This window comes from Elephas maximus, chromosome 13 (assembly GCF_024166365.1).
Source record: "Elephas maximus indicus isolate mEleMax1 chromosome 13, mEleMax1 primary haplotype, whole genome shotgun sequence".
NCBI lineage: Eukaryota > Metazoa > Chordata > Mammalia > Proboscidea > Elephantidae > Elephas > Elephas maximus.
This window is the reverse complement of record NC_064831.1, coordinates 67,359,532-67,383,759: the sequence shown is the minus strand read 5'-3', so window position 1 is coordinate 67,383,759 and position 24,228 is coordinate 67,359,532. Positions and strand designations below refer to the sequence as shown.

At 47.9% G+C, this 24,228-nt stretch overlaps 1 protein-coding gene across 2 annotated transcripts in view; it reads left to right on the top strand.

Annotated features, from left to right (window-relative positions):
• The window catches only part of TMEM266 (transmembrane protein 266), a 217,100-nt gene that overhangs the window by 140,871 nt on the left and 52,001 nt on the right, over positions 1-24,228 (top strand). For both annotated transcript variants that reach the window (XM_049852853.1, XM_049852854.1), the window contains exons 4-5: positions 13,337-13,491; positions 16,696-16,769. In XM_049852853.1, the coding sequence (XP_049708810.1) occupies positions 13,337-13,491; positions 16,696-16,769 (229 nt within the window). The remainder of the gene's footprint in view (positions 1-13,336; positions 13,492-16,695; positions 16,770-24,228) is intronic.

Sequence of the window (24,228 nt, the reverse complement as noted above, 5' to 3'; positions counted from 1 at the left end):
GATTGGGCATCTGCTCCTGTAGAGATTAAACCAAAACCAAAAAACCCATTGCTGCCCAGTCAATTCTGACTTCTAGCGACCCTATAGGACAGAGTAGAACTGCCTTATAGGGTTTCCAAGGCTGTAAATCTTTAGGGGAGCAGATTGGCACATCTTTCTCCCGCAGAGCGGGTGATAGGTTCGAACTAACGACGTTTCAGTTAGCAGCCTAGCGCTTAACCGCCGTGGCACCAGGGCTCCCCATCCCTCCCAGTCACGGCCCAATTGCACAGTGGATCCCTGGGAGAGAGAGGCCAGTCCCCACAGGAGCAAAGGGCGTTTTGTTTGCCTTCCTGGCACCACGCGGCTTTGCTTCGCCTTTCAGATCGGGGCTGTGTCAGTGCCAGGCTTGGGAACGCTGCCCGACAGAGCGGTTACCTGGAGCCATCTCCTCCTGGACCACTCCAGGGCCTTTCCTCACATGAAGGATCCTTCGGAATTTTCCCAGACCTCATTTTAATGTTCTAGGAAGTTAAGCTCTCAAACTTTGATCCAAACGCCTAAGAATATAAAGCAGAAGCAGCAAAGCTACCCAGTCTCCCCTCCCGCCCCAGGATTTCTCTGAGGCCTCAGGCCTGACTGGTGGGCCCTCACGTAGAACAGCCGCCCACCTGCCAGGAAATGCCATCTGGTTGTTGGTATTTACAGACTTTGGCAGCTTGAGCGGCCCCCCGTGGTTCCCTCGCTGTTACTGCAGCAGGACGTGAATTTGGGAGGCGCCTGCCCTCTGGCGGCGATTCCGGGGATAACCTAAGAACCAGCTCCAGGGCCTTGATGGGCTGGATGCTGAAGAGATGGAGGGAAAGTACCTTCTCTAATTAAAGAATCAATGCTGATTTCCGTTTCGGCCCATTAAGCCCCGTGAGTCATTATTTAACCACTGAGGAATCTTTTGAAACTGGACACATTCTATTTTGCTGCTAAAACACAGTCTCCTAGGAATGTCTGAGTCATTTTCATTTCAGAGGAAATTTTATTAACTGCAGTGGTTAAGAGCTATGGCTTCTAACGAAAAGATTGGCAGTTCAAATCCACCAGCCGCTCCTTGAAAACCCTATGGGGGCTGTTCTTCTCTGTTTTATAGGGTCGCTATGAGTCGGAATCGACTTGATGGCAATGGGTTGGTCGGTTGGTGATGGGATTCCCAAACCAGGTCAGCGAGAAAGCTTGATACTCTAGTCTCCCGCCCTCTAGACCTCTGTTCTGGAGCCCTGGCATCCAAAGTCCTACAGCAGTGGCACAGCCCTGCCTGTATCTCTGCCCGTCAAGCAGGAGCTCGGAGCCCAGCGCCGCAGTCTGCCTGGACTTGGGCTTCAGCCTCAGGTCTGTAGCTAAGGAAAGAAACCCTCGGCCCCCTGTAGTCCCCCCTACACTCAGCCTCTGAGAGTCACTGCCATCTTCTTCCTCTGAGTCACTGCCCCCTCCCCCAGACAGCCTGCATGCTCCACCATTTCCTCAACGCTGGGTGCAGGCCCTACCCCCACCCCTGATCCTCCTAGGGGCTTGGTACCCACTTGCCTTAGCTGCTCCCAAACTCCTTCTCCCATGCCCTGTCTACCTTCTAGGATACCTGTTACCTCTTGCTAAACCACACAAAGCAGCAGTTCTCACCCAAATCACCTGAAGATCTCCTTGAAACACAGACTAATTCAGTAGGTACAGGGAAGGGCTGGTAGAAAACAAAAATCCTTACAACTGGGCCAATAAGCAACATCATGATAAATGGAGAGGAGATTTGAGGTTGTCAAGGATTTCTTCAAGGATTTCATTTTATTTGGATCCACAATCAACACCCATGGAAGCAGCAGTCAAGAAATCAAAAGACGCATTGCATTGGGCAAATCGGCTGCTAAAGATCTCTTTAAAGTGTTGAAAAGCAAGGACGTCACCTTGAGGACTAAGGTGTGCTTGACTCGAGATGTGGTGTTTTCAACTGCCTCATATGCATGTGAAAGCTGGACAATGAATAAGGAAGACCAAAGAATTGATGCCTTTGAATTGCGGGGTAGGAGAAGAATATCGAATATACCCCCAAACCAAGCCCATTGCCATCTAGCTGATTGCGACTCATTGGGACCCTACAGGACAGAGTAGAACTGCCTTATAGAGTTTCCAAGGAGCACCTGGCAGATTTGAACTGCCACCCTCTTGGTTAGCAGCTGTAGCACTTAACCACTACGCCACCAGGGTTTCCATCGAATATACCACGGACTGCCAAAAGAACGAACAAATCTGTCTTGGAAGAAGTACAACCACAATGCTCCTAGGAAGCAAGGATGGCGAGACTACGTCTCATATACTTTGGACATGTTATCAGGAGGGATCAGTCCCTGGAGAAGGACATCATGCTTGGAAAATTAGAAGGCAGCAAAAAAGAGGAAGACCCTCAATGAGCTGGATGGACGCAGTGGCTGCAACAATGGGCTCAAGGATAGCAAAAATTGTGAGGATGGCGCAGGACCAGGCAGTGTTTCGTTCTGTTGTGCGTAGGGTCGCTATGAGTGGAACCGACTCGACAGCACCTAACAACAACAACAGGGGTGGGCTGAGAGTGTAGTTCTAACAAGCTCCCAGGTGATACTGATGCTGCTGGTCCACGGGCTCCCCGGAGTAGCAAAGACCTAGGGGAGTAGTTCTCAGTCTTGGCTGCATGTTGGCATCACCTGGGGAGATTTAAAAGAATACTGAGGTGTGCCCTGGGCATCCAGATTTTTAAGAGCTCTTTTGGTGGTTCTAGAATGCAGCCAGGATTTGAGAACTCCTGGCCTAGATACAAAAGACCACCTCCCCCTAAACCTCCCTTTTTTGTTGCCCCAAGGGAGTCACTAGTCACTGTATCCCTGGATACCATCTGACCTTGACAGGTGGTCTTCCCTCTCTCAGCTTCAGTTGAGTCCACCTCCCTATGTGTTGCCCTGGGGTCCACGGAGGGTGCCTTTTACATAAAGTGTGATGCAAATGGCACCTCCTGAAGCTGTGCCACAAGGAGCCCTGCAGGAACTCACTCCCAAACTGGGGCCCCAGGAGGCATGGGGCATAGCTGCACACACACCACCACCCAATTGCCATCGAGTTGACTCCAACTCATGGTGACCTCATGTCAGAGTAAACCTGTGCTCCATAGAGTTTTCAGTGGCTGGGTTTTTGGAAGTAGATCACTAGGCCTTTCTTCTGAGGTGCCTCTGGATGGTCTTGAACTGCCAACCTTTGGTTAGCAGCTGAATGAATAATTTCTTTTAGAAGATTAGTACAAAGCTGGTTCCTACGAGGCAGCGGTTACAGATGTCCCATGTGTCTAACTTTTCCTAACTGCTATACCACTGCACCATCTCTAACATCAATTACTCCTTCCCTCAGTACTCCTCCTCCCATCTTTGGGTTCTGTAATTTGCTGCAAAGTCTCACAGAACTCATAGACTGTCAAGAAAATGGCTCACTTGGTTGTGGAGGTTGGCAAGTCCCAAATTCCTGGGTCAGGTGTCAAGCTGGAGGCTTCTCCTGACTCATGTGGTTGCAGAGACTGACAAACCCAAATTGGCAGGTCAGATGACAGGCTGCTGGCTCAAGTTCCAAGAACTGGAGGTGAGATGATAAAGAGCTGGATGCAGGATCCAGAGCAAGAGAGAGAGCTTTGCCAGAGCATTCATATATATGTGTGTGTATATATATATGATGCAGGCCATACCCTCAAGGAAACTCCCCTTATTTGAGCAAGGCGGTGCAAGGATGCGACTTGAATTAGGATGATAAGGGTGGTGACTTCGATAAGGGTGGTGACTTGAGACACATCCCACCCTAATCTTAGCTCATTAACATAACAGACAACTCACTCCCAAATGGGACCATAACCCAGGCATAGAGGCTAGGATTTACAACACATCAGAAAATGGGGGGTGCTTATATCAGACCACAAAGTGGGAGATGACCACATTACATAAATACCAAACCACAGAAAATCATGGCCAAGCTGACACATAACCTTAACTATCACTGACTCGATACGTCTTATTTGCATTAGGAGCAAGCCATCCAACCCTCTTGGTGGACCGAAAGTACCTTATTTGCATAGTCCCACCCAATCATTGTGTGGGAATCACAAAAACTATGGCTTCAAGGGCCAGATTAAATAATTCATTGCACTGCAACAGCCAAGTGCATTAACTGTTTGTACCTCCCAGGGACTCCACACATATCCCAAACCTGCCTTTATTTAAATTGCCAGAGGCTATGGAAATGGAGCAACTGTCAACTTTTTTGCAGCTGCCTTGGAAGCTGCTTTGCTTGCACATGGGGCTGTGGGAAGGCCTGCAGCATCTGCCCTAGGTGGATTTGGTAAGCTACACCACCACCAAAGGGGAAGCCCTGTCCTCTTCACAGCCCAGCTCCTGGGCCCTGTCTTTCTCATGTACATTGTGCTCCAGGTACTTCCAGGGCCGAATAGACTTGTACCATGAATAGCCCCTATTTACTGTACACTCTCCCCAGGTATTCTCAGGTCTCACCCTCTCACTGCTTTCAACTTTCTCAAATGTCAGTTTCACGGTACGGCCTACCCTGACCACCTTATTTAAAATTTCAACTCGCCCGTCACCACACCACCCACTCCTAATTCCTGTACCAGCTCCTTTTCTTTCCCCATAGTACTTACCACCTTGAAGCATACCACATAATTTATATATAAATATAAACAAATATATCTAATTTATATATATTCATTGACTCCGCACTAGGACATAAACTGCCCAAGGGCAGGGATTTTAGACTGCTTGCTCACAGTGCCTACCTGGCATGTGGTGGGTGTCCATAAATATTTGTTGAGCAGATTCCACAGAGACTGTGGCCCAAGCCCTTCCCAACCTTCTTCTTATCTTGGGTAGCAGCTACCTGAGGGCATTTCTCAAACAAGTCTAGGAAACTGCCCCTTCCTAGCATCCACCTGGAAGGCTGAAGGCCAGCACTCAAGCTCAGTCACAACACCCCACCTGTGCCAGCATGCACGTGCACACACACATGCACACAAAAGCACACATGCTTGCATACACACGAGACATGCCTGCACACATAGGCACACACTGACATGCTCACACATGCTCTCACATGCACACAGGCTGTTGAAAACCTAAATGTGCAGAGAAACACCAGAAATTAACGGAATATATTTACTGTGAGTAGATATGATTCGAATCCGGCAGTGTCAAACCAAAAGTATCAGGAAGGCTCCTTGAAGAGGGGGCAGTGAAAACAGTTTGTATAGGCAGGTCCAGGCAGGGTGGTCTACTGAAGGTCATTTAAATTCCTTTCATGTTGGTTTGTCAGGAGATAGAGCATATGCAGGGCTTCAGGGTCAGTCATTTGTAAAAAGAATCATGCAGGACATGCCATGTATCCTAAAATATGGCTTCCAGTCAGACCCTGGCGTTCTGCTTCTTAAAACTGTCACCAGATGGCTAGAGCTGTTACCAGGTATATAAGCCTAGGAATCCATTCACTTTTCTTGTATGGATTCAGCTCAGATGTCCAGGTAGTTGGTCATTAAGTGTGTGGTGCAGGCTCTGTCCTACAGTCTTAGAAGGGCAGGGGTGACTGGTGTAGGTACAGGTATCTGGTTGCAGGAGGGGGTCACGCTGTCAACAAGGCAGGGGGCTGAAAGCTGTCCCCCGAGTGTCTGTGAGGAAAACGCATCTCTGTTCCCTAGAGCACACAGGTGGGTGGGTTCTACAGACAGACCATGGGCACCCAATACTTTTGGTTGTAAGGACTGGGAGGTACCACTTATCCTTGGACCCCTGTCATGGGTGGCTAGGTGACATGGGTAGAGCCGCCAGTCTTTAGGCCCCTGATATGGGTAGGTGGGGACCCTGTTTAATAGGCAGAGTGGTGTCAAACATCAAACACCCACTTCTGCACCGCACAGCTGAAACAGTTGCAGTCTGCCCACAAGGTCCTATTCTCCTAAAATAGGTCCACACAGGTCCATGCAGAGGGAAAAGGTATTCAAAGTCCATGGACCATTTATGCCTGGACAAGAGCTGCTTCTGTCCTGAGCTCCCCAGCTTAATGGAGCTGGCAGATTATGTTTTCCCCCAGTTGTGAATTTATTCCTTCTCCAAGGCTGGGAGAATGGCTCAGGGTACGCAGCAGATTCTATTAGGCCCAGAGAACTCAACAGCCACTGAAGCTGGCTTGGGGGCTGGGGGCACAGTAAAATAAATGCAAGTACTTAGCTTTTGCCGAGAGCGCCGTTCTTCTCTGGTTCCGGAGGTGTGAGAAGGCTGTGCGGCTGGCTGTCTCTCCATGAGGAAACCGCATCCGAACGCTACCGCCTGCCCCACCACGGTCGCTCCAGGGAAAGGTGCCTGAGGGTTCCAGACAATTCAGGTCCGGCAACTCCTCTCCGCTTCTGAACTTTCTCTCCCTCCCCCTGCCACTCAGTCTGTTTTCTAACTTTGCCTTTGATGTTCAGGGCTCCTAGCTTGTCATAAATATGATCGTTTCACTTGTTTTTTCCAGTCTTTGTTGTAAGAGGGATCACCGGAAGCGCTGACTACTCCTCCACCTTAGCCCTGCCTCTGCTTCTTGAAACTGACCAAATGTAGATAATTCTCCAAAAGAGCCCAATGCCTAAGACAAAACGGTCTCCACTAAGCTGCTTACTAGGCTATTGTTTGTCCTGAAGGTGACCCCGGGAAAACCAGTTACTTAAAGGCTCAATGTTCAAAAGGACACCTAAGGGCAGATGGCCTGCGTAGGTCTTCCAACTCCATGGACCCAGAAATCTGAATTCCAGGAGAATTAAAACAGTTTCTCAAGGTGTATGTTCACACGTGTGCATACAGATGCACACATACACACTTTCCTTATTCTAGAACTCCCCACCCTTATTCACCGCCACAGACATGGCCAATGATGAGTGAAGCTCACAGGTCCTCTATATTCCTGTAGCCCTGGCATAAATAAGGCAGGCTTGGGATATGTGAAGTTGTCCATAACTAGCTGCTTCCCTTCTACTCAAGAAAGCACAACAGAGCATGCTGCCTGTAAGAGGGGTCACCTTGAACCCTCTGTCAGTAACACCCAACTCATTCATACACTTTCTTGTTTTAATATTCAAAACAAGTCATTTGTGATACACCTCACCACCACTGAGACACAACAATGCCTTTCCGTTAGAATAAGGCTACTTTGAGTGTTTTATCCCTCCGCACCCTCTTGCCCTCCTGCTCCCCAACCCACCCCACCAGGAAGAGAGGTCAGGGACAGGTGTTCGTTCACAGCTGGCCAATCATCATTTTTCAAAAGTCATTAGAAATTAGGTGAGGGCACCAGCACACCTTTCATGTTGTCTCCTCACCCAGAAAGCTGCTCAGGTCAGGTTGCCCCTCAAGAAGATGGCCCTCTAGCAGCTAGATTAATTCTCTAAAAATCCCATCCCCTAGAACAGCACTGCCCAACGGAAATATAATGTGCACTACATAAGTAGTTTTAAATTTTCTAGTAGCGACATTAAAAAAGTATAAAGAAAGGAAATTAATATTTAATATCTTATTTAACCCAGTATATCCAAAATATCATTTTAACATACAATTGATATATAAATTATTGAGGTATTTTGCATTCTTTTTTCATGCCAAGTCTTCAAAATCCACTGTGTATTTATACTTACAACACATCTCGTTTCACAGTACAGTAGCCACATTTCAGGTGCTCAGTAGCCACATGTGGCTACTATATTGGACAGTGTACCTCCCAAGACCCTAGAGGCAGGCCTTCCAGAAAGGTAGCAGTGACTTTCATAGTGAAAGATTATGTCACAGGTTTGGGGAGCATTTATTTGTAAAAATAATAATAAAATAAAAAATCAATATTCATTTGCTTTTGGCCTTGTGAACAGTTTTATATACTGGAGGTATTCTGGTTGAAGTGCTGGGAAAAGTTCTGCCCTTTCTGACCACCTGTCCTTGGACTGTGGGAGGCCAAGATTGAGCCCAGCTGGCCACACTGGGCCCCCAATACCTGCTTCTGGAAGGCAAGGGCAGAGCAATCCAAGGGCAGGGAAGGTGGCAACCTAGGAGCACGTGTGCACATGGCTTGGCTGTACCCAGCCTACCCCAAGACTCTTCTTGGGCCTGCACTTCCTCAAGTTCAGAGAAGTAGAAAGTTTATGCAGCTCTGGATGAAGAGCAGTTGAGGCTCATATCCTGGGCTCCACCCAGCCCAGTAGCCTCCCACCACCCACTGATCCCACCTACTGCTGCCTCTGCTCAGTATTGTCAGTGGCACCAACAAATCCATCACCCATCCCATCCCTAAATTCTTCAGGGTACATTTCTTAAAGTACACAAGGTAAATCTCTTACATAAAACCAAAAATCAAAACAAAACCACTCTGGGTGAACTGGAACCTCCAACCTTTCATCTAGCAACTGAGCAGATTAACAGTTTGCACCACCCAGGGGCTCCGGTCTCTTACATAACCGTGGGATAATTGTCAAAATCAAGAAATTAACATTGAAATGGTACCGTTTTTTAACTTATAGACCTTATTCAAATCCAGCCAATTGTTTCACTAATGTTCTTTATAGCAAAAGAAAACAATTTAAATATTTTTTGACCTTCCCCTGCCTGGTTTCTGAATCCTGCTGTCCACCTGCCCCTCTACCTAGCTCTTCCCTGAGGCCAAGGAGCACTCTGGTATCAGGGCCAGGCCAGCTATTTGCTGACTTCTGACTACAGGTGACTCCAGACAACTTCCAGCATTTCTTTATCTTGCTACAAGCAAGTCCCCAGCGTCAGCCACTCCTCATTGCATCTGCAGATTCCCAATAACCAGCCCTTGGTCTGGTTAGATTTTTTTAAGAAAAAGTAAAATTAAAAAATCAACCACCATTTTAACATTCTAAACAACTATATAAAACAACTTTTCCATCCCATGGAGGTGGGTCAAGATTTGAGTCTTCTGCTTAAAGGGAACTGAGTACATAGAAATACTGCCACTTGAAACTCCCCTAAGACTCTCCTCTTGGGGTGGAAAGAGCAGTTCCCTTAGGGGCACACCCCATTCTAACCAGATGCACAAAATATGAGGTGAACAGATGCCCAGGCTCCCCCCACCATGCATTGACCATGCAAGCGAGAGACTCCCTGCCCCCTCCCCCACCACTCAAATGTGACACCACCCCAGGCAAAGAGCCTTCCAGCTGTCCTTTTTATTTATAACTGCAGGAAGGTGCATGGCTTAAAAGGCTTAAATTTCAAATGACAATCAAATGACATCAGTTTTAGGAGCCACAGACAATCTGACTGAGTTTTAGGTAGGATATAGAGCTAGAGTCTGGCCTCCTTGGGGACCTTGAAAAGGCCATGCTTGAAGCTGGGGGTGGGGGTGTTAACAGGCAAAGTGAAGGGCAATGAAGAGAGAACAAAACTCCCAGAGGACATGCTGAGGCAGCTAGGAGGCTAGGTGAGAACACAGGGTTAGAGGTGTGAGAGATTAAAATAGGGCCAAGTGGAAGGGGAGGCAGGCACGTCACGCTGTGGGAAAAGAAAAAGGGGGAATAGATGAGACACGAGGGGTGAATCAGGAGATGAGGAGGTCAGCCAAGTAATAATAGCCAAAGGCATTTTAAGAATATCTGTAATATTCTAAATGAATGTACAAATTTAATTTTAATTAAAATTTGATTAATTAATTTTATTTAGGTTAATTTATACATACAATTGTTAATTTAATTTGTCTTTAATATACAAAAACAGTATGCAGCTGCTAGGTTTTTGTGGACAGCAGTCTTGAGACTTCTCTGGGCCTCTGACCAGGCCAGGGGCGAGGCTGTCCATCTGATCAGGAGATGGAGGTTTCATTGCCCTAGTCCTCCCCTCCTGCCCAACCTGGACAAATACACCTAACACCTATCAGTCGCCTTCTTATGGATTTTCCTTCTACTGACACTGGCTTCTCACCTCTACCCAAGGGTTTCATGCGTTTCTCTGACCAAATCGAGGCTGCCCTCACCAGGCCCTCTCGAGACCCCTCTGCTCTGAGTTTAGGGTTGCCAGATTCAGCAAATAAAAATACAGGATGCCCAGTTAAATTTGAATTTCAGAGAAACAACAAATAATTTTTAGCATAAGTATATCCTATACAATGTTTGGGACATAATTATACTAAAATATTTTTTGTTTATCTGAAATTCAATTTTAACTGGTATTCTGGATTTTATCTGGTGACCCTACTGAGCCCCACATGGTTTCAGCTGGGGGTTTACCCTATAGCCTCTTGCTTGTGTGTGGGGTCCATGTGAGTCTTCAAAAAAGTGAAGAGAAGTAGTTCTGGAATGGCCTTGGAAATCCATTTGGAATGGACGATAAATGCATTCATAGACATCCTTAACAATCTGCCCTCCACTAAGCTTCACACCCCACCCCCCACCACCCTCTGAGGCCTTAACAAGAACTCTTTCTTTTGGCCTGATGGTCTCCTCACCCCACCCCACTCCCTACCTTCCATTCCTAAGTCACATGGATACTCACACCAACCCTTCCCTCTGTCCAAAGTGCCCTCCTCTTCCTCCATCACCTCTTGAAACTCCCTACCCCTTTTTCTGAAACCAGTTTCCCAAGGGTAGGGACTGAACCCCCAGTCTTTATACTTCCCGCAGAGCCAAAGATGGGGCCATCATTCCCATAGGTGTTAGAAAACATCCAGAAAGACTTGAATAAGCCCAACTTCCTGCCATGTTTCTTAAAGAGCAGTGAACTTTGTCCCACCTTCCAAAACCTGGAAGCGGCTTCAGGCTTTCTCTGGGTTTATTATGAAGAAATCTCCACCTTGAAGAGACCACTCCAAGTATTCACAGTATTTCTTTTGAAAAGAAGGGAGCACCTGGGGTTTTAACCTCAAAGCAGAGCTCTTCTCCCAACACAGTGACATGCAATCTTCAGCAGGTGGTCATTGGCCTTTCCCACAACAGGTTTCAGCAAGATGGCCCCCTCTGGATGAGATGGACAGAGAGTGATGGCCAAGCGTTTGGGCCATAAAATATTTTATTATCATTATCATCATCGTTATTAATTCATTTCAGCTACTTAAGCTTTATAGGTCAGATACATTCTCTCGTTGAATTCTCAATAGCCCTATGAATTAAGAAGTATTATCTCATTTTACAAATAGAGAGTGTATCAGCCAGGGTTCTCCAGAGAAACAATCAATAAGGTATATATGTATGAATATATGTATACATGTATATGTATGTATAGAGAAAGGGAGAGATTTAAGGAATTGGCTTATTTGATGTGTAGGGCAGGCTAGAAACTCAAGCAGGATTTCAAGGTCACAGTCTTCTTGAGGCAGAATTCCTTTTCTCTGGGACACCTCAATGTTGGCTCTTAAAAAAAAGTCTTCATCCAACTGGATGAGGCCTACCTGAGTTATCAAGGGTAGGCCTACTTTACTTAAAGTTAACTGTTTGTGTTAATCACACCAACAAATACCATCACAGCAACATCTACGCCAGTGTTTGACCAAACAACTGGACACCATAGCCTAGCCAAGCTGACACATAAAATTAGCCATCACAAGGAGGCTGAGGCCCAGAATGGTGAGGTAGTTTTGCACATGGTCCCAGGGCACCTGAAAGCAGAGCCAGAGATAAGGATGCCCCGGCTAGTGCTGTCTGCTATTTCAGGGTGCCTAATTCTTCCTCAGCAAGGGAGTGCAGGGAGTTCCAGATAATAACTAAACTACCAAGCCAGTGAGGTTTGACCTTAGCATCCCCAGTCCTGTACTCACCACCCACCTTAGAGACACCCCTCTTTCCAGGGCTCTGGCACTCCTGAAGGGAATAGACTAAGTGCCCTAAGGGACCCACTCAACTCTGAGATTCTGAGTCTCCTCCCCATCTCCAAACCCACTCATCTCTGCTGTGATTGTTCAAGATCATCCAATCAAGGATTTTCCAAGAGGTTGTCCATGGAGCTCTAGTCTTACCGCATGCTTTGTGGCAAAAGAGTGCTGTGGTCCAATGAGTATGGGAAACACTGATGCTGTAATCCCTTTTGGAGCACAATGGTATATATTAAAAACACTCAAATGTCCTAAAGAGACACATATCCATTTAACTTTGACCAAATTTTATAAAACTTAATCAACTATGGAACCTTTGTATCAAACAATAACTATTAACATTCTGTGGAACTAGTGTTCCATACAGCCTACTTTGAGAAAAACATCTAATCGAATCCTTTTGTTTTATAGCTGAAAAAATGGAAAATTCATTCAGTTATTCATTATTCATTGAGCATTTATTAAAGACAAGTTAAAGGTCTACTAAGTGCCGCAGACTGATTCTGAGACTACAAAAATATAATAATAAATCATTTTATAGTATAATTTTTGTAATATATGTATAATATTATATAATGTTTAATAATAGCAGCTAATTTTCATGTAGCACTTACCGTATAACCAGACTCTCTACTAACATTTGTGATCTCCTTCGGTCTTTACAACAAGCCTATGAGATATGAGGTTTTATGTACATTTTAAAGATGCGGAGGCTGAAGCACAGAGAGGTGCTGTGAGTTGCCAAGGTCAGAACACAAACCCAGGGCCATCTCTTTTTTTTAATATACATAATTTATTTTATTTTTGTTGTTGAGAATATTCACAGCAAAACATACACTAATTCAACAGTTTCCTCATGTACAATTCAATAACATTAATTACATCTTCAAGTTTTGCAACCATTCTCACCCTCTTTTTCCAAGTCATTCCTCCCCCATTAACATAAACTCAGTGCCCCCTAAGGCTCCCATCTAATCTTTTGAGTTACTGTTGTCAAATTGATCCCATATAGACAGATCTTAAAAGAGCACAATGCTCAAGGCTGGTATTCTTTACTAGTTAAAGTAAACTATTTGGTTTTAAGAAGGCTTCAGAGTTTAAGACTTCAGGTTTAAGGAACATCTCAGGGCAATATTTTCAGGGGTTCATCTGGCCTCCATAGCTCCAGAAAGTCTGGATTCCCTGAGAATTTGAAAATCTGTTCTGCATTTTCTCCCTTTTGATCAGGATTCCCTCAGGGCCATCTCTTAATGAGATACATTTGTTCTTTATGATTATACTAAGCAGCCTCTTGAATAAAATCATGTTTCATCATGAACTGTAGAGCTGAGTAGAACCTGGGAGGAGTGATGCTGGTTGGTTTGAGAACAGGGCTCAAACTGTGGCTGGGATCTCTACCTTCTCTGTAGTCATCTCTTTCCACTCTCAGCACCTCCTCTCCCCACTTTTGTCTCCATAGGTCTGACTGGCTGAAGCCGTGCTGTGGGAAGAGAGCAGCCTTGTGGCAGGTATTTTTGCTCAGTGCAAGTCTCAACAGTTTCCTGGTAGCCTGTGTAATATTGGTGGTGATTCTCCTGACTCTGGAACTTCTAATAGATATAAAGCTTCTCCAGTGTGAGTAGCAAGAGAGATTCCTATGCAAATTCTTATGATGTCAATATTCAATGTGCATCTGCATCCATCAGGGGTCCCCAACCAGCAGATTGTGATCCACGGGGGATCTTAAAGTCTTATCCCCAGCTCAATGTCACTGCCAAACTCCTGGCCCCATGGCCCATGGGATTACCACTGGGGAGGAAATTCATCTGGCAGCTTCTCTCTCTGTCACCCCAGTATCACATTGTCCCTCTCCACCCAGTGTGGAGTTCTCCTTCCCAGCATTCCATGATCAGAAACTGATGAGATCAAAAACGTTGGGGACCCCTGTATGTGTTTTTGATTGTTCCATTTGGAATTTTCCAGGTTGGAATTTTCTGTAGTTTCAAGAGTTCTCCCTTGTGGAGGCGTATCACCTTATGGTGGTTAATAAGGACAGCAACCACAATGATGATGATGATTCCTTGTATTTTTATCTAGCCATAAATTAGGGACCTTATTTATAAATATCGTGATCATTTTTAAAGTACTTTTGACATTAATAGCAACCCTGTGAATTGAGCAAGACTGATACTATCCCGTTTTATAGACATGGAAATTTAGACTCAGAGAAGTTAGATGACTTGCCCGAAGTAAGAGGTGTTGGAGGTGGGACTTCAACCCCATCAGATCTTTTAACAGCTTGACCAGTTCTCTTTTCACCATAGGTCCTCTTGGAGTTCACCCTAGTTTCTCATTTATAGGAGCCTCTCTGTCCTTCTGGATGTCCCAAGAAAACATGGCTGTCAAAGTGGAGAGCCTGCTTCCTCCCCTACCCTTGCAGACCCCTGTCTGGTGCACAAAGTGGAGAGGGGCCAAGGGTTTTGACTCTTGGCTTTGAATGAGTGAGTGGTTTCTGGATAGAGTTCCTGGTTCACTATATTTCCCTGATTCAGAAGGTAGACGCGTTCAAGTGCAAATAAAAAAGAGGTAAAATGATTGGCCCCAGAAAGATTTCCTTTCTTGCCAATGGCCTATAGATCCAGCTACCTCAAACCCATACAGTTGTCTTGGGCTTGTTTTTTCAAATGCTCCCAATTCCTTTACTAGGTCCTCTGTACTAAGTCCCATTAGCCTTCTCTGCTCTCTAAGAGAGGATGACAGTGAGCACAGAATTGCTTTTGTCTGATAAGCTTAGTTGGGCTTTATGCAGCTGGTGGCCCCTTGGTTCCAATGAAAGTATCTTCCAGCATAAAGTAACCGGCACTGGTTTTACACTCAACCTGTCTTCAATTAAACCATGTTGTATACTTTCCCTCCTGCTCATCCATACTGTCTGTTTTTTATGAGATGTAACCATAATGGAGTCTTTCTTTCCCTATGGTGGATTGCACTCAGGGCCCTTGGCTGCTCAGGTTGTGACAAGGCATTGAGTAGAACTGAGAACCCAGCAGACACTGGAATTTTGCTTAAAACTAAGTATCCAGGAGATTGATTTTGGTGGGAGATCCAATAGCAGCTCATAAAAGGCATCTTAAATTCCATAAAATGCACAATCAAAGATTTATTGCTCTTCTAAAGCAAACCGTAAAAAAAGGCACAGGAATTCATTTGAGAAATAATGGGGAGAGATTTTATGTTTTCAGAATCATCTGGAGGTCTTTTCAGAGTCACGCAGTTCTCAGCCCCTTGGCTCCCACTGGTATTCACGTGGCCTGGCCCGACAAGAATCCGTGGGTGTCTCCGAGACTCATCTTCTAGGGGTCATCTTGGACCAAAGCCAGGGCACCGCAAAGCCTCCCACCTGGAACCTGGTATTGCAGCCTTCTTCGTCTCTCATATGTTGCAGGATCTGATTTTTACCTACTCTCAGCGCTCACAGATCCTAGAACATTGGGAAAGACTGTGGGTTCGTCTCTTTGGCATCCGCCCTTTCCCCTGAAGGTGCTGGGCACTTTCCTTTGGCCCTCAGGGGACTCTGAGCAGCATGTTAGGCAGGCCTGACTGGAGCCCGACAGGAAGGCGAAGCATGCATGTCCTCAGCACCATTGCTGTACCTTGCTCCCTGTCTCAGCTCTGCTCCCCTGCCCCAGGATGCCCATGAGTGTCTCTGTTAGGCCTACCCTTTGGGAGGTCCCTGGGTGGTCCAAATGGTTAAAGTGCTCAGCTGCTAGCTGAAACTTTGGAGGTTCAATCCGCCTAGAGGCTCTTTGGAAGAAAGGCCTGGCATCTACTTCCAAAAAATCAGCCACTGAAAACCCCGTGGAGTACAGCTCTACTCTGACACACATGGGGTCACCGTGAGTCAGAGTTGAGTCTATAGCAACTGGCTGTTTTCACTGGGGAGCAGCCCCGTCCACCTTCTCTCCCTCAAAACCCACCTGACCCTTGACTTGGGCCCAGTGCCCTGCTTTTTACATCCCAAGCTGATAAGCTATGCCACGCTAGGTTTTTGAAGGCTGGTCATGGGTTCTTGGCTTTTCACAAGGCCCTTGGATGGATAGTGCCTTAACTGTAAGGACTGACTGGTAGAATGTAGAGTGGGCTCGCTCAGTGACCAACAGCTCTCACTACCCACACGTGGGCATCTGGAGGGCAAGTGAGCACCTTAGAAGCCTTCCCGAGCACCAGGCTTCTTGCCCTGCCACTGTCAAGAAACACAGCCCTATCTCCATCCTCCAGTCCTTGCTCTAGCTTCTCTCCAAAACGCCCTGACTGACACCACCATCTCTGCACTCAGAGATGGAAAGTCAAAGCAACAACCCCTGAAGCTCCACTAGCACCACTCAGAGCTTTGGTGGTGAGCAGCGGGTGTGGGTTTCTGAAAGATCGCCCAGGCTTGGCTGAAGCTGCCTCCCCATCTCTGAAACACAGCTGGCTTCCCAAGCCCCATGCTGAGGGCACCTGTCCTGGAGTATGGAGTATGGCTACTGCAAAAGCCAACCAAGGCTGACAGGATGAGTAGGAACTCAGAGATGCAGCCTGCACGGCAGAAGAATGCAGCTCCTGGGGGCTGAAGGAAAGCAGAACAGCCTCATGGGCCCACAAAGCTCCCACCACCTCCATCAGTCATCACTTAAAGCTGCCCTTGATGTTCTCTGACCTGATTTCAAATAGATCTCATATTCATGCAAGAGGGCCCCAGGCTCCCAGAGTTCTGCCTCCATGCTGCGAAGCCCCCTCTATTGATGCACCTGATTACTTGCTCCTAAACTTGGCCTTTGTTAATCGTGTTTGTTGCAGTTGCCAGTGCATTCCAGTTTGCCAGCGTAATTCACTGGATCAGTCTGGTCATCCTCTCTGTGTTCTTCTCAGAGGTAGGTAAAGACTTGGGCCCTATAACCCCCTCTTTGGGGAAGCTCCTGTACTGGGGAAACTAAGCTTTGCTTCTCTAAACATTTACTGGTGTCAGGCTCTCTGCTAGCCCTTGAGGCTGCAAAGGAGGTACAATATAGGGAGCTGGGCTCTGGGGTAGGAGCTAGCTACTCACCAGCCGGGGAGGCTTGGCCAAAGCAGGTGACCCCTGCTGGTGAGCCGGTGAAGGGTACCCAGCCCCAGTGCCGTCGAGTCCGATTGAAGGGTAGGAAGTGACATTTGTGAAGATGAGACTAGGTGTGGTGCAATTGAGGGAGAGCAAGTGGCTCATGTGGCCAATAGGGGGCAGACAGGAGGCAAGGCTGAAGCCCGGAGGGCATCCTGGACATGGAGAGACCAGTTCTTCCTAACAGAACAGAAGAAAAGGAGCCTGGGTGGTACAAGCCGTTTGCTGCTAATCTAAAGGTTGGTAGTTTGAGCCCACCCAGCGGCTCTGTGGAAGACAGGCCTGGTAAACTGCTTTCGTAAAGAATATAGCCAAGAAAATCCTATGGAGCAGTTCTACTCTGTAATACACGGGCTCACCATGAGTTGGCGACTGACTTAGTGGCAGCTAACAACAACAACCTAACAGAGCTGAGGACTGGCCCAAGTCACCTGACCACTGTCCCACTCCACCCATCCCTCACCGTCTCCACTACCACAGGTACACACTTTACCATGCAGAGCCCCAGTGAGGCCTTTCAGGGTAGTTCCGCAGACATGGGAGAAAGACTGGAAGCCCTGGTGGTGTAGCGGTTAGTTAAGAGCTATAGCTGCTAACCAAAATGATGGCCGTTCTAACCCTCCAGATGCTCCTTGGAAACCCTATGGGGCAGTTCTATTCTGTCCTATAGGGTCGCTATGAATCAGAATCAACTTGATGGCAATGGGTTTGGGTTTTTTTTGGTTGTGGGAGGACACACAGCTCACACCAGCATAGGTAGATGGTGCTGCTACTCTGGGAACACCAGAGGCTCTGGGTCTCAGCACACAATGAGGCCTACAGGGAGGAAAGGTGCCCTGGGGAGAGGAGCACAGAGGCAGAGAATACTTGGTGTGATCAGGGACCCCAAGGAGTCCCAGCTTCCTCTGCAGGCCAGCCCTAGCCTTGTCTCCTGGCCCTAGCCTCCTTCTCTCCTGCTAAATATCAGGGGAGGGCTGGGCCTTGGGCCTCGAGTCCAGAATCCTGAGTCTGGGTGTGGGGTGTGGTGGGGCTGAGCAGCAGGCTTTCTAAGCACAGAACATTCTCTTCCTCAGGTCTAGTTCCTACAGCCCACAGAGATGGCCAGGGAGCCTGGGCCTGAGGCTCAGACTGGGGGCATATTCCAACAGGGCCCCTCCCTCAACTTGCCCTGAGCAGCTCATTGAGACTGCTGCCCTGGAAGGTACCTCAGTCCCCCAAAACCAGAGTGCCTGCCCCCGGCTTGCCACCCCTTGAGGGTCCTGTCCTCCCTGGCCCCCACATCTCTGGGCGTTGGGATTCCCTCCCACAGACGCATGAGCCATGGCCAGATGTCTTCTTGATGCAAACCCTAGAGAATGTGCCATGTGTCTGTGACTGCCAACAAAAATGTTTAATCAGTTGCTGCGGTTCTTCCCATCTATCCCCCCGCTTTGGTTTTATTGGCTTTTGCAGAATTTATTACCCAGCGTTAATTTGGCATTCCCTTCCTGTCACTGCCGGAGACGAGCCACCTGAAATAGACAAGCCCCTGTGCACAGAAATCGCAGCCTGAGAGCTCCCCTCCCGGCCCCGAAACCAGGAAAGGGATCAGGACATCCCACAGGCTCAGGGGGAAGAGCTGGGTCAGCAGGGGCCATGGAGAATGACTGGCTCCCTTACCTTGGACCTTACCAAACACGGTGTGGGGGGGTTGGAGCTGGCAAGAGAACCAGGAGTGGTCCAGGCCTGCATAGCTGCCCACCAAAAATGCCATTAACCAAAAAAAAAAAAAAAAAAACCCAAATAGGTTGCCATAGAGTTGATTCCGACTCATGGCGACCCCGTGTGTTTCAGAGTAGAACTGCACGTAGAGTTTTTGATGGTTGCAAACTTTCAGAATTAGATCGCCAGGCCTTCCTTCCGAACCATCAACTTTCCAGTTAGTACCTAAGCACCTAACTGTTTGTGCCACTCAGGGACTCCAGAAATGCCCATAGCAGTGGCCTGTTAAAAGCACTGCACAGACTGGATGGCAGCCCAGAGTTACATGACCCCTCATGGCCAAAGCTGGGCCCAGGTCTCTGGACTATTAATCCAACCTCTCCCCTCTATGTCCCTGTGTGGCTCTGGCACCCAGGAATCTAGGGGAAAGACCAGGGCCAGGGCCGGGGACTGAGAAACTGAAGGTCTGACCTCTGAACCACAGGCCCAAGACTCGTACTCTCTCCTGGTCTGGGGAAAAATGAAATGTCCCCCCTAAACGTTCCCCCTCCAGGTCCCTGGGCCATGGCTGCCGGCTGAGGTAGAGAGTCACTCTGAGCCATCTCACGTCGGCAAGTGGGTGTTATTTCACTGTCACTTCCAGGAAGCTCTGGCCCTACTGTCCTCCTGATGCTGTGGAGTCCTGTGAGTGGTGCTGAGCAATTTTCTTCCCCTCGTCTCAGCTGAGCCTCAGGATAACCCCGGGAGGTGGGCAGGACATTTTATGGGTTGGGAAACTGAGCCCCAGTGAGGTGTGGAAACCTGCCGAGGGCCTGCAGGAATGACTGTTGGGACCAGACTCAGTCCTTGTCCCCATCCTTTGCCCACTTTGGTCTGTGTGGCCCCAGAGGTCAGAACGAGGCCCACAGAAGGGATTGAAGAGGCTGGTTTGGGTACACTCTGGGGACATGTGTTCATATAGGCTGAGTGGTTCAACATCAAGACAGATGCTTCTTCCAGTGGAGAGTGTTGGTGACCCTCTGTTGGCAGGCTGTGTGTGGGGCCCCTCAAGGCTAAAGGCTAGGCCCTGATGTTCTGGGTCAAGTGAGGTCACCGAGCTTCCCTGTGGCCCTGCAGCATCAAGAGCAGGCAGAGCCTTTGGAATCCAGATGGAGAATTGTGCAGAGTTTCCAAAGCACAGCCCCACCCTTGGCTGAGACCAGGCCTAGCTGGCCACTGGCGACTGGGCCTCAGCCAGGAGCTGGTGCTCCACCTTCTGAGTCGGCACAAGGACCCAGGACAGCCTGGGCTGAGGCCAGGCCACCTCGCAGCAGAGGCCAGTGCAGAGACACGGGGTGCTGACTCCTGCCCTGGGAGGGGGTGGTGCAGAGAGTCCAGGCAGCCCCAGCTCATGTCCCAGGAGAGGAGAAAGCTGAGCGCCACGCCCCCCCCACCCACGGCCTTCTGCATGCAAGCCTCAAAGCTTCTTTTGTTTGTTTCCCTTAATTTCATTTACTTTTCAATACATTTAAGTCCTCCAGGGGGACAGCATCACATGGATCCTGTCTCCAAAGGCCTTAACAGGAAGTTTGCTTCAGAATTTGGCACAAACATGCCGCTGTTTTCATGGCTGCAAGTTACCTTTCCCCAGATTACTCTGGTTTGTTAGGTTTGCTGCCAGGAGTCACTGTTTTGTTCTTTGCTTTGTGCACATAAACATACCTCTTGTCTAAATAGAATTCAGTTTCATCTGGGGTGTACTGTATATTATACCCATTGCCGTCAAGTTGATTCTGACTCATAGCAACCCTATAGGACAGAGAGCTGCCCCGTAGGGTTTCCAAGCAGTGGCTGGTAGATTCAAGAACTGCCAACCTTTTGGTTAGCAGCTGAAGTCTTAACCACTGTGCCACCAGGACCCCATCTGGGGCATAAACACATTCAATTTTAAGAAGAGCTGTGTGCCCTCACTGGTTCCAGAGACCCTGCTTGTAGCCAGCAACACTGGCCTTGGATCACAGCCTTCTGGACGTATTTGCCATTTTAGAAATCTTGTTTCCAGGAGACCTCCGCAGGCTCCAAGATAGTGGAAAGAGCTCCAAGCTATTTTAACATCAGCCATTAGAGCTGCCTCCTCTTCCAGTAGCAGCCTCTCAGAATTGCCTCTGGGCTGTGCCAGGGTAGGAGCCTGGCCTGCTGGGGAGGAGGTTACCTGTGCCGTTTAGCAAACAAAGGCCATTGCCAAACCAAACTGAGCCAAGGCCTCATCTTTCCACACCAGTGGCCACCCCAAGAGTCAAGATATAATGGGTCCCTTTCCTGTCTGCTGCCTTCTCCCGGGAGGGCCCTGGAGAGCTCCAGTATCAGATGGGAGACAAGAGTATGGTGGTGTGGTTTATGCTCTGAGACATGGAGGATGAATAGGCTTCCCCTCAGAGTACCATGAGTACTCAGCAAGAGGGAGCCATTCTGGCCACTAAGTCTCTGAGTAGCCTTGGGCAAGTCACTGCCCGTCTCTGTGCCTTGGCTTCTCCAGCTTTAATGTGAGAGAATTGGACCGTCCTATGGGCTCCTTCCTTGACTCTGCCTGAGGTGGAGCCACTGTTCACACTTAGCCATTTGCCATCGAGTGATCCCACTCATGGAGACCCCGTGTGTGTCAGAGTAAAACTGTGCTCCATAGAGTTTTCAGTGGCTGATTTTTCAGAAGCAGATCCTCAGGCCTTTCTTCTGAGGCAACTCTGGGTGGACTTGAACTGCCAACCTTTCAGTTAGCAACGGGCATTAGCCACTTACACCATCCAGGGACTCTACTCACACTTAGGGGAAAGATTTTATTCTCTCTCCCTCTCCAGGTTTCAGAGAAGGGTAGGAAATCAGGGCCCTTGACTTGCCTTACCCCTGCCCCACCCACCTCCAGGGCCAACCTGACAGAGTGATGAGGGAGCTTTGAAGACTCTCAGCAAGAGTAAGAAATGGACAAGATCCTAGAAGAGCCAACTTACTAGAGGATCCGATTTTTTGTTGTTGCTGAAGTGAAATTCACGTACCATAAAACTAACCATTTGGAAGTGTACAACTCAGTAGCAGTTAGTACATTCACAATGTTGTCGGCCATCACCCCTGTCTTTTTCCAAAACATTTTCATCACCCCCAAGGGAAACCCTATACCCATGAATCAGCTTCTCCCCATTCCCTCCTCCCCCAGCCTCTGGCACCCCTAATCTGCTTTCTGTCTCTATATAAAAAAAAAAAAAAAACATTGCCATGGAGTCGATTCCAAATCCTAGTGACCCTATAGGACAGAGTAGAACTGCCCCACAGAGTTTCCAAGGAGCACCTGGTAGATTCGAACTGCTGACCTTTTCGTTAGCAGACATAGCTCTTAACCACTGCTCCACCAGGGTTTCCTTTTGTCTCTAGGGATGTAATATATTCTGGACATTTTACATAAATGGAATCATAATGTAACTCTTTGTGACTGGCTTTTTTCACTTGGCATAATGTTCTCGAGGTTCGTCCATGTCGTAGCATGTATCAGTACTTCATCCCTTTCTATGGCAGCACATATTCCATTGTATGGATGTAGCACACAGATTTGACATTAGAAGGTTTGGTCCTGGTCACTCCCCTGCCCCTGCCATTGTCCTGCCTCTGGTTGGCTGGCACTGGGGCGAGCCTGCGGTGACTCCTTACTCCCTTTGTCCCAGACCTCCTCAGCCGGGCCCCATTGGTGTTTGTGTGGACAGTATTTTGTGGAAAACACCACAGCCACTGTGGGAGGTCATGTAGACGGCAAAAGGGGGCTCGACTCACATGGTAGATTTGTTTATTTATTATGACAGTTCCCTGGAAGGTGGCAGACAACTATCTAATTTTTTAAAAATTAATATATGACAACAACTTTCCAGCAGATGGCAGTGTCCTGGGATGGGGCGCCCTGTTCTAATTTGTGCAAAGCTGTCTCCTGAGCTAGTGGCGGTCCTAGCAAACACTGCGTTCTTATTTTGGAAATGCCTGGGCTTGCGCTTTCTGCCTAGAAGGACTGTCCCAATTGCTACTGCCTTTCTGAGTCCTTCCCTCCCTTCAAGGCTTAACTCACCCCCGACCCTTTAGCTATTTCAGGCAACCTGTACCAACCACCTGTCTTAGTCATCTAGTGCTGCTGTAACAGAAATACCACAAGTGGATGGGTTTAACAAAGAGAATTTTATTTTCTCACAGTCTAGTAGGCTAGAAGTCCAAATTCAGGGTGTCAGCTCCGGGGTAAGGCTTTCTCTCTGTCGGCTCTGGAGGAAGGTCCTTCTCATCAATCTTCCCCTGGACTAGGAGCTTCTCTGTGCAGGAAGCCTGGGTCCAAGGGATGTGCTCTACTCCCAGCACTGCTTTCTTGTTGGTATGAGGTCCCCAACTCTCTGCTTGCTTCCCTTTCCTTTCATCTTGTAAGATGAAAGGTGGTGCAGGCCACACCCTGGGAAACTCCCTTTTCAATGGATCAGGCATGTGACCTTAGTGAGGGTGTTATGATCCCATCCTAATCCTCTTTAACATAAAATGACAATCACGAAATGGAGGACAACCACACAATACTGGGAATCATGGCCCAGCCAAACTGATACACACATTTTTGGGGGGACATAATTCAATCCATGACACCACCCCAGCCCACAGGACTTCGGTGCTCTGAGGTCCTGAATCCATTGCTGTTTCACTGTTCGTTGGGCACAGGTCTCGTCCTCAGTTCTGCATTCAAGAGCAAAGAAGCAGTTAGTGCTGCTACATGCTGCTGAACTGACATGTTAGGTAAAAATAAGCATATTATCTGTTGGATTTGACAACGAGGGGTCATTAATAACCAAGCTGTGAGCAGTTTTAGTGAAGTGGTGGGGTCTGAAGTTGAATTGCAGTAGGTTAAGCGGAGACACCTCCTTTCAAAACTTTTGCCCGGGAGAAGAGACAGGACGGTGACTCAAGGGAGACATGGGTTAGGCGAGGGATTTTTTTTTTTTTTTTTTTTAAGTGGAGAAGACTTGAGAATATTCACATGCTGAAAGAAAGTTCTGAACTAAACCTTATACATCTTGTGTTTTTCAATCTCTCCCCTCACCCCAATGTCCAGCACAGTGCTGCATGACAGTGAGCATTCCACGGATGCATGTCGTTTAACTGACAGACCATTTGGCATGTTATCTTCCACTCCATGCTCTGCCCTATGGGTCTTGAACCCATTCTTTTAAGGTAGCAAAGGACCCCTTGGAGGTATTGGCTACCGCATGTGGTCAGGGGGTTTCACCTGTAGACCCTAGGGGAGATGCTGCACTGGGAGGAGATGGTCTCCCTGGGTCACAATCCACCATCCCAAGGACTTGGAGGGAGTGAGGGCTGAGGAGTAAAAGACAAGGAGGGTGACCATTCTTCACCTGTTTTATCAGCACCTAACTCCAGGTCGAGCTCTTGTACTGCTCTGCAATCACTTCAAATAGCACTTGTCACCTGGGCAAACAAGGGCTTCCAACTAGTTCTTCAGGTTCCAACCTCTGCTGAGAGCTTGCATT